The sequence below is a fragment of the Cannabis sativa genome, chromosome 7, assembly GCF_029168945.1.
Source record: "Cannabis sativa cultivar Pink pepper isolate KNU-18-1 chromosome 7, ASM2916894v1, whole genome shotgun sequence".
Taxonomy (NCBI): domain Eukaryota; kingdom Viridiplantae; phylum Streptophyta; class Magnoliopsida; order Rosales; family Cannabaceae; genus Cannabis; species Cannabis sativa.
Window position 1 is genome coordinate 36,570,443 of NC_083607.1, and position 10,898 is coordinate 36,581,340.

Here is a 10,898-nt window from a genome sequence, read left to right on the forward strand (position 1 = left end):
CCACTATGAGCATGCTTGGGCGGATAATGAAGATTGCCTCAAAATTATTAATGAAGTTTGGGGGGTTAAAGAGAAAAGGAGGCCTATTGATACTCTTACTCATCTAATCTCCAACTGTGGAAGGAGATTACATGAGTGGAATATCAATCAAAAGAATGCCATCTTTGCTAGATCCAAGGAGTTAAAAGGAAAGATTGATTGGCTTTCCAAGTCTACAAATGTGACAGATTAGATAGCCCGTCAAAAATTGGAAAAGGATCTTAATGGTGTGGAAGAAAAAAGGGAGATGTATTGGAGACAAAGAAAGTCGTGCTCTTTGGTTAAAACATGGCGATCGAAATACTAAATTTTTCCACTTCAAAGCTTCTGCTAGATGGAAAAAGAATACAATTTCGGGGCTGTTTGATGATCGTGGGAAGTGGTGCACCTCTGATGATGATCTAGCTGCTGTTGCAATTAATTAGTTTCAGACTTTATTCTCAAAATCAAATGGTTGTATTGATGTCAAAGCTATTCTTTGAGGAAGAATTCCTTGCCGGATTAGTGCTACTGAAAACTGTGCATTACTGGAGCCATTTACATGTGAAGAAATTAAGTCCACTTTATTCCAAGTTCACCCTCTAACGGCCCCGGGAAAGGATGGGTTACCGGGTCTTTTTTTCCACAAAAATTGGGACTTAATTGAGTCTGAATTCACTGCTTCCTGCCTTGATATTTTGAACCACAATTTGGATTGCAGGAAAATAAATGAGACTCTTATTTGCCTCATTCCAAAGGTGAAGCAACCTACTAAGATGTCGGAGTTCCGTCCTATTAGCCTTTGTAATGTGGTTTATAAGGTGGTATCTAAATGCCTCGCCAATCGTATGAAACTAAGTATGAATTTAGCAATCTCAGAAAACCAAAGTGCCTTTATTGGTGGAAGGATCATTCAAGATAATGCCATTCTTGGATTTGAAAGTCTTCATTGCATGAGCAAAGGTCGTTTTGGAAATAGGGGCAAGATGGCTTTAAAACTTGATACGTCTAAGGCGTATGATCGAGTAGAATGGGATTTCTTGGAAGCGATGATGGAGCGTCTGGATTATGAGGATGAATGGATTAAGAAAGTTATGAACTGTGTAAGATCGGTCTCCTTCTCAGTTATATTAAATGGGTCGATAAAAGGTCTCTTTCAACCGGGTAGAGGCTTAAGACAAGGAGACCCCCTTTCTCCTTTCTTATTTCTCCTTTGTTCTGAAGGTCTTTCATGTCTTATTCAAGAAGCGGAAAGGCTGGGAAAATACACGGTTTACGCTTTGGAAGCTTGGATCACAGGCTTTCCCACCTATTCTTTGCAGATGATAGCCTTGTCTTTCTCGATGCTACTATGGAGGAGTGTAAGGCGATCAAAGAAGTTCGGGAGAGGTATGAGAACTTATCTGGCCAATGTATCAATTTCGAGAAATCTGAAATGTGTGTGGGCTGCAAGATTGAAACTGTTGGGTTTTATGCCCTAAATAAAACTCATTACAATCTGATCAGTTATCAATTTAGAAGTGAAGCATGTTTACATGTATGTTACATGTTTATGGTTCAATACATATATTTGATATATGCACAAAATCAGTTAAATCCAGAACATATAGTTATTCACAATTACAGTATCGTCAATACAGTGGAATGTGATTGTGATTATATGATTCAAAATATTTGGTCCCTGTTCATCAGTGTTTTGGATTTACACTGATGTGATAATCAGCGATGAAGTATACTTACACTTGGAGTAAGTGTTATGTTCTTTCCAGAACATTGGTAAAGTATACTGGTTTCGAATGCATGGAGTATGCATTGGACTGGACCGATATTGAACTTGGTTAAAGATATTGTAAACTTACCGTTGTATCTTTCCAAGTCAATGTCAGAAGTTGATCTTAGATTAAGAGAATCTAAATCCTGATATGCTTAGGCTCAATCTCAGGAGTGCTATTCTTGTTCTTTGATTTATTAGTTAAAGCCTGTTTTGAGTCAGGATAATACATATATTTTGGGAACATGATAGCATAACTGAATAGGGAGTGCTAAACATAAATATGGAAATCTATAGCTTCTACTGGTGTATAGAAGTAAAGTGATGATTCCTTTTGAGCTTAGTTAAATAGAAGTAAATGGATGAGCTCTTGTTTCAGTGACTATATATTAGATCACTAAAACATCATTTACAGGTAACTAAGTGTTCAAATGGGCAAAATACATTGAGGGGTGTAAACGGTAAATTAGTCCCGTCTCGATGTAAATCATCTATATAGAGGATCTCTAAATCACATTAAGATTATAAAAATGGTTAAATGAGATAGCATATTGATATCGTGAAACATATGATATGCTCTATATAAGTCTGAGAGTGCAATTCCAAGTTCTAAGAGTGGATTCAACGAGGAATTAATAAGTTAGGGATTTACTTGGTAAATCGGTTCAACTTATTGGAAGCTCAGAATATAGATCCATGGTCCCCATTCTAGTTGAGACTATACTGTTTGTAGGACTCTATAATTGATTTATGATTAATCAATTATAATTCTAAAAGTTAGACTATGTCTAATTTGTGAATTCTCACAGTTTAGGGATGAAATCGTAAATGAGAGGGTTTCTAGGTTTAATTATTAATTATGAGACTTTGCATGTCTGAATTAATAATTAATTTTAAATGGCAATATTATTTAATAATCTATTTTAGTTATTAAATAATTGGTTTTGGCATTTAAATGATTAGAATTGGAAAAATGGCATTTTTGGAGAAATAGAAATAAAATTGAGGAAACTGCAAAATCAATGTGAGGCCCTTTCACACCATGGCCGGCCACATCATTGCCTTTTCCCAATTATTATTTTTCAATTTAATTTGTCATTTATTGCTAATCAAAGCCTAGCCTAAATAGGAAAGTGGTGAATCACACTAAATAAGGCAGTTATTCTATTACACAGTAAAAGAGGAAACTGTTTATTTGGAAAGTTGTGGTCTTCTCTTTTCCTATTTATAGCAGCCCCTCTCTTCTCTTTGTATGCATGTGTCGCTTGAGAAACTTTGCTCTGCAAAGTGTATCACACGAAAATAAGAGAGAAAACAAAGAGAGATTTCGAAATTCCCTAGTGAGAGAGAAGTGCCCACTCACATCATTCAGTATCTCATCATAGTTTGGAAGACTGTGAAGGATCACATCCAACTGAAGAACTTTCGGGCTCAGATCTTGATTATACTCGCTACGGACGGGAATCAAGGGTTAGAGATCTGAGTGGAAGGAGACATAAATTCCGCTGCAATCACTGTAAGTTATTCTTAACTTTTATGTGTTTAGTTCATCGTTTTAGAAGTTCAATATTAGGTTGTTAAATCAACATACTTGCAATAGATCTAAGATCCTGGATAAATATAATACCAACAGAAACAAGCATGGCAGAGAATCTAGCTGCTTACTTGGGTGTCTCTTTGGTCAAAAATCATACTAAATATCTGGGTATGCCTTCCTTTGTGGGAAGGAATAAAAAGCAAGTTTTTGGTAAAATTAGAGATAAGGTGGAAGCTAAACTTCAAGGTTGGAAGATGGCCCTTTTCTCCCAAGCGGGGAAGGAAATTTTGATCTAAGCTGTGATTCAAGCTATTCCTTGCTATATAATGAGTTGCTTTAGAATTTCAAAAGGCATTCTCAAGGATATAGAGAGTATGATTGCTCGGTTTCGGTGGGGCTCTACTTCCAATAAACACAAGCTCCATTGGGGTAATTGGAAGAAATTGTGTAGACTTAAGGAGCAAGGAGGCATTGGCTTTCAGGATCTAGAAGATTTTAACCAAGCAATGTTGGCTAAGCAAGGCTGGAAGTTGATGACCGAGCCAGCTTGTTTAATGACTAGGGTGATTAAAGCTCTATATTTTCCTCATGGTACCTTTACGGAAGCTAGTTTAGGTCACTACGGGTCTACAGTGTGGCGAAGCATTGTTTGGGGTAGGGAGATCTTACTTAAAGGCTCTCGGTGGTGTGTTGGAAACGGTTGTACTATTCGAATCAATGAAGATGCTTGGCTTCCAAGAGGAATCCCTTTCTCTCTCCGATCAAAAGGTATGCTCCCTGAAGGTACCACTTTAGACAAGTTGATTAATGATGAAGGAAATTGGAAAGTCAATGAAGTTTATAGTTGGTTTCATAAAGATGACATACCTTAGGTGCTTGGTATAATCCCCATAACTTCAAGACCCGATTGGCTATCATGGAGTTTGAACAATCATGGTCAGTATTCGGTGGCCAGTGGTTATAAAATAAGATTTCTTCACCTGGATCTTGCTGAATGTTCGAACAAATCTCTTTTAAAAGCTTGGTGGAAGTTTATTTGGAGCTCTAAACTCACCCCAAAAATGAAAAATTTCATTTGACGTGTGTTCAATCAATGGATTCCTACGAAAGTGGAACTTACAAAAAGAGGTATGTGTTGGGTTTTGTGCCCTAAATAAAACCCTTTACAATCAAATTAGTTATCAATATAAGAAATTTGAAGTGATTTATGTTTGCATGAATTTTACATGCTAATGGTTTAATATGTTTATTACATTTACACACAAATCTGTTAAGTCCAGATCATATGTTTATTCACAATTACAGTATCGTTAACACAGTGGAATGTGATTGTGATCATATGAATCAAAAGACTAAGTCCCTGTTTCATCAGTGTTTTGGATTTACACTAATGTGATAATCAGCGATGATGTGTACTTACACTTGGAGTAAGTGTTATGTTCTTTCTAGGACATTAGTAAAGTATACTAGTTTCGAATGTATGGAGTATACATTGGACTGGACCGATATTGCAACTTAGTTAAGATATTATAAACTTACCGTTATATCTTTCCAAGTCAATATCAGTAGTTGATCTTAAGATTAAAAGAATCTAAATCCTAATATGCTTAGGCTCAACTCAGGAGTACTATTCATGTTCTTTGATTTATTAGTTAAGCCTACTTTTGGGTCAGGGTGATACGTATATTTTGGGAACATGATAGTATGATTGAGTGGGAGTGCTGAACATAAATATGGAATCTATAGCTTCTACCGGTGTATAGAAGTCAAGTGATGATTCCCTTCGAGCTTAGCTAAATAGAAGTAAATGGATGAGCTCTTGTTTAAGTGACTAATTCTTAAATCACTAAACATCATTTACAGGTAGCTAAGTGTTTTAAGGGGCAAAATACGTTGAGGTGAGAACGGTAAAATTAACCCATCTTGATGTAAATCATCTATATAGAGGATCTTTGATCACAATAAGATTATAACAATGGTTAAATGAGATAGCATATCTATATCGTGGAACATATAATATGCTCTATATAAGTCTGAGAGTGCAATTCTAAGTTCTAAGAGTGGATTCAACGAGGAATTAATAAGTAGGGATTTACTTAGTAAATTCGGTTCACTTATTGGAAGCTCAGCATATAGATCCATGGTTCCCATTCTAGTTGAGACTATACTGCTTGTAAGACTCAATAATTGATTTGTGATTAATCAATTATAATTCTAAAGTTAGACTATGTCTAATTTGTGAATTTTCACTAAGCAAGGGTGAAATTGTAAAGAAAAGAGATTCTAGGTTTATTTATTAATTAATAGACTTTATATGTCTAATTAATAATTAAATTAAATGATAATATTATTTAACAATCTATTTTAGTTATTAAATAATTAGTTTTGGCATTTAAAAGGTTAGAATTGGAAAATACGCGTTTTTGTGAAAATATAAATAAAAATTGTGAAAACTGCAAAAACCAAGTGAGGCCCATTAAACACCTTGGCCGGCCACTTAAGCATGTTTTTTAAATTGATATTTTCATTATTTTAATGCCAAATAATTACTAACCTAAACCTAGTAGTTGCCTATAAATAGAAAGTGATGGCTCAGTCAAATAACAAGTTTTTCAACAAGCTTTCAAGCTTTCTGTCAGAAAATTACTTTTTCAAAAAACTGAGCCTTCCCTCTCTCTCTCTATAGCCGAACTTAACCCTCTCTCTTTTCCTCTTCATAATTTCGAAACCCTCAGTGATAGAGTAGTGCCCACACACAGCAAGTGGTACCTCAATCATAGATTGGAAGACTGTGAAGGATCACACACAAAGAGAAGGACATTCGGGCTCAGATCTTGATAATACTCTGCGACAAAAAGGATACAAGGGTTAGAGATCTGAGTGCAAGGAGACATTATTCCGCTGCAACCAATGTAAGGTTTTCTTAACTTTGTATGTGTTTATTTATCGTTTTAGAAAGTTCATATCTAGGGTGTTAAACAACATACTTGTGAGTAGATCTAAGATCCTGGTAAAATAAATTCCAACAGTATATCTTTTGATACTACTTGTGATTGGTGTAAGGAGGAAGATGAGGATATATGTCATGCTTTGTGGTTTTGTTCTAAAGTTCAAAAGATTTGGAAGCTTGCTGGTTTTGATGCTCAGATTTTTATGAGAATGCCGAAAGCCCCTGATTTTTTGTTTTACTTATGGGGCAATCTCACAAAGGGAGAAATGATACACTTCATAGGTCTGTCTTGGCTCATATGGCAGCGTAGGAACAAACTCCTTTTTCAGCATAAAGCTCAAGAGATTCATATTTGGGTGAGGTGGGCTCATGAGCAATTGGACGAGTTCTTAGGGGAGGTTCAGAGTTCTCGGCAAGACATGACAGCGAAAGTCAAACAGAAATGGCATCCTCCTCCTCCAGATTATGTGATCATTAACACATATGCATCTATAATTCAAGATAAAATGGGCTCTGATTTAAGTGCTGAATTAGAGGACACGAAGGAGACTTGATTGTTGATGAAACTTTATTTCTTCCAGGTATTCTTTTTGTCAATTTGGCGGAGGCTGCTGCCATTCGTTTGGGAGTTCTTTTAGCCCACAGATTGTCTGTTCCGAAGGCTATTGTTTCAACAGATTGTTTGGGAGTTGTTAATGGTCTGAAATCAGTCTCTCCTCCTTTCTCGGATTGGGGCATGTTGGGTAGAGAGATTCTACCACTTCAGCAACATTTTCTTTCTTTAAAGTTTACTTATGTCCCTAGAGATTGTAATGCTGTAGCAAATACTTTAGCAATTGGAGCCGTATGACTCATTCTTCTTGTATGTGGATTGATTCTTTGCCCCCTTGTGCTGCTGCTACATTATTGGCAGATAAGCCTTGTGTGGTTGTTTAATAAAGTTGTTCATTTTCAAAAAAAAAAAAAGTCACCCATAAATTTCTCATAAACAAAAAATTCTGATATATAGGCACACTTTATATAGAATAGATATATGTAAGTACAATATTTTTAATCATTCTTTATTTGTACTATATATTCACTTGATCCAAAACCATACAAGTATTCGTAACCCCACCATATTACAAATGTAAATAACTAAACCCTACACATGAATACCGTACTTACACACATATGAGTCGGCTAGTTGATACAAAAATCCAATCGTATTTTTTTTTTGAATTTAATGAGATTTATTTTATTATATATAAATAAAAAATGACCCATAAATTTATCCTAAACTATTTTATTTTTAATAATAAATCATTTTATTTTTAATATAAATAAAAATACACCCATAAATTTCTCATAAACCAAAAATTCTGTTATATAGACACACTTTATATAGAATAGATACAAATAAATAAATAAATATCACATCTAACCCTACCATATATATATATATATATACTTGTATACGACGAGTATATAATTATATACATGAGTCCCTATTCTATTTTAATTTTTGGCCGCTATTGTTGAGTGAAGGTTCTTTTGAATTTTGACCTTATGAGAAGGTAAAACTTTTTGATTATTGAGCTAGAAGAATATTAGTATATTACTATTATGTTTTCACTCTACTCAAAACCATATAATTGCAACACACACATGTCGCTGAAATTTAAATTCCAAAAAGTTTGTTCTTTTTTTTTTTTTCCTTTTTTTAATCTTTCTTTTATTTTTGATGCAAGATAATTCATTTCAAAAGATTATCCATTTATGTAAACTCATTGCAATTTCAAGATCTATTGAAAAATTGAATAATATACCTAAACGGAATATTAAATTTTTCGTCCATCTACTCACAATTTTATATATATATATATATATATTTATATAATCATAAGACATTAAATTCAACTACTATCTATAATCGTCATAGTCTATCTCTTAAAAATTTTTGGCTTCAATTTATTATTATTATTATTATTATTATTATTATTATTATTATTATTATTATTATGCCTTTTTCATTTTTTACATTTCAAAAATTATTTTTTTTTTGCATTTTTACGAAATTCTACATAGAAACTCTTATTGTAACTAGCGTTGCAACCACTTTAGAAACCCAAACCATAAATTTGAAAAAAAAAAAAAAAAGTTAAAAAAAAACTAGTATATGGGGTAATTCCCTAAATTATTATTATTATTATTATTATTTTATTTAAGTTGATTGTTACACAGATATTATTTTTCACGCTTTACTATTTTTGCATTGGAAAAAATATAAAAAGCAAGTAAATTAATTATTAAGTTATACATATTTAATCGGTATTTATTATTTAATTTTAATCATTATTTTTCATAGTTTTTTATAATCTTTCTGGAATTTTTTTTGATATATATGTGGTGTTTTTATAGTTTTTTTTTTTTCTCTAAATCATGAATTATATATTATTTTTTTCTCTAACACTGAAATTCCACCTGAAACAACATCAGTCCACAAAAATTCTAATTAGAACATTACCAATCTGATTAAAACACTTAAAACCCAAAATTATTTAACTATGTCCCCCTATGAAGTACTTTAACTAGCCAAAGGAAAACCCTTTGGCTAGTAGTAACTTAACTCATGTATTTTACTTCATAATCATCTTAGAGTTACTATTCCTTCCTAAACCTAAATAATTTTTATATGATATCTAGAAATTACAAAATCCTTATAATTCTCCCATACCTGGACTATCAACATTTCTTTTGGAATTATCACACTAATAAAATTCGTAACAAATAATATTTTAATGTACCCACTATGACTAACCTTTGAGTGGTTTGCTTAACGCAGCGTGGACTCTATTATCTTCTGACAATACAACCGCACCTAATCCAACTATACTCGTGGTGCTCAATACAGCTGCATCCACCATAAGTTTAGAGTAAAAACCTCTCTTCTTGGGCACTTCTAGAAATTCCATCTGAAGCTCCCCTATTCCTTCCATTAGTTTGGAGACTTTTTTTGGAGCCCTCCTTCATTGAAAAAATCGACTCATAATAACTAATTATCCACTCAACCACAAATTGTGGTTGTCTTATCTGTTGACCATGAGTAATCTTATTCCTTTCAATCCATATTGCCCAGGAATAGATAATGAACTTTGCGAAGGCCTCTCTTTCCACTACCTCAGAAGCATAAAGTAAAACATTCTTAAAATTAATCTCTTCTTTTACTTCATGTAGAAAAGAGAATTCCATAAGATTCCAAATGCCTTGTGCAACAGGACACCAAAAGATTGCATGAGCATTCGACTCTCCTCTGAACCCACACAGCTGGCAAGAGGTACTGGATGCGATATTTCGTCTAAACAAACCATTTCGCATTGGTAGAATCTCGTGATAACCCCTCCACGCAAAATGTAATATTTTCCTTGGAATTTTCAACCCCCAGAATTGTTTCCACCACAATGAAAACACATCACTAGCAGAAGAAGGTTGAAACTTATCTAAAGTCATTGCAAGATTGTACCCACTCCCCCACAGAGTAACTACCATGATTTGTATAGTGCTAGAACCACGAATCCTCATGATTAAATACACTTAAAGGTATGGAAAGAATACATTCTGCGTAAGATACATTGAAATATTGATTTACTACTTCATTATTCCATTTCCCTGGTGACTCGATAAAATTTGACACTCTTGCCACCTCATACGCAGGGCACGAACTTGGAAGAAACGAAGGAGGTCTGGGCAACCAAGGGTCTCTAAAAGTCCTAGTATTCGTACCATTGCCAATACTTCGCCGTAGCCCTTTTAATAATAGATCTCTTTCCCATAAAATTCCTTGCCACGTTGATGATGGATAGGAACCCTTGTCTGCCTCTAAGATGTTAGATATTCTAAAATATCTTGCTTTCATTACTTGTGCCAAAATTGATGATGGGTTCATTAAGATGCGCCATGCTTGCTTGGCCAAAAGAACTTGATTATACTGGCTAAAACGTCTAAAACCCAAACCACCATCAGTCTTTGGTTTACAAATCTTATGCCAAGCCCTCCAATGAACTTTTTGCTTATTATCAACTGAGCCCCACCAATATTGTGCTATTAATCTTTCTATCTCTTCCCCAATGCCTTCTTGGATTTTAAAACATGCCATTTGATAAGTAGGCATTGCTTGGACTACCGCTTTCACTAGAATCTCTTTAGCCCCTTGTGAGAAAAGTTTGGCCTGATATTCATTTAGCTTTTCCCATATTTTATCCTTAATTGGTCTGAATATTGCATTTTTGTTTTTCCCTCCTATCATGGGAAGACCCAAATACTTTTCTATAGCCTGTGTTATTCTCATATTTAATGCTTCTACAAAGAGTTTTCGCGTTTCCTCAGGAGTATTTGACGAAAAATACAGAATAGATTTGTTAAAATTTATAACCTGAATCAAATAACAACACTTAAGTCACGGCAAAATAAAATATCAACCCAAAGATTGTAGGTTATTTTAGTAAAAATATATCACCTACTTTGGTACAAAGAACTTATAACATATTAAATCAAAACATTACCTGCCCTGAGCATCGCGAATATAATGCAAAAATTTGTTGAATTGTATGCAAAAAACTCTCATTTGCATCTAAGAAGAGTAG

At 33.9% G+C, this 10,898-nt stretch overlaps 2 protein-coding genes across 2 annotated transcripts; both read left to right on the plus strand.

Annotated features, from left to right (window-relative positions):
• Positions 1 to 263: 263 nt before the first annotated feature.
• LOC115696599 (uncharacterized) lies at positions 264 to 4,198 on the plus strand. The gene is made up of 3 exons (XM_030623492.1): positions 264 to 463; positions 545 to 1,407; positions 3,678 to 4,198. The coding sequence occupies exons 1-3, from the start codon at positions 264 to 266 to the stop codon at positions 4,196 to 4,198; spliced, it is 1,584 nt and encodes a 527-aa protein (XP_030479352.1).
• Positions 4,199 to 6,485: 2,287 nt separating this feature from the next.
• Positions 6,486 to 7,126, plus strand: LOC115696598 (uncharacterized). Its single transcript, XM_030623491.1, has 2 exons — positions 6,486 to 6,798; positions 6,858 to 7,126. Exons 1-2 carry the CDS (start codon positions 6,486 to 6,488, stop codon positions 7,124 to 7,126), a joined length of 582 nt encoding a protein of 193 aa, XP_030479351.1.
• Positions 7,127 to 10,898: the final 3,772 nt, after the last annotated feature.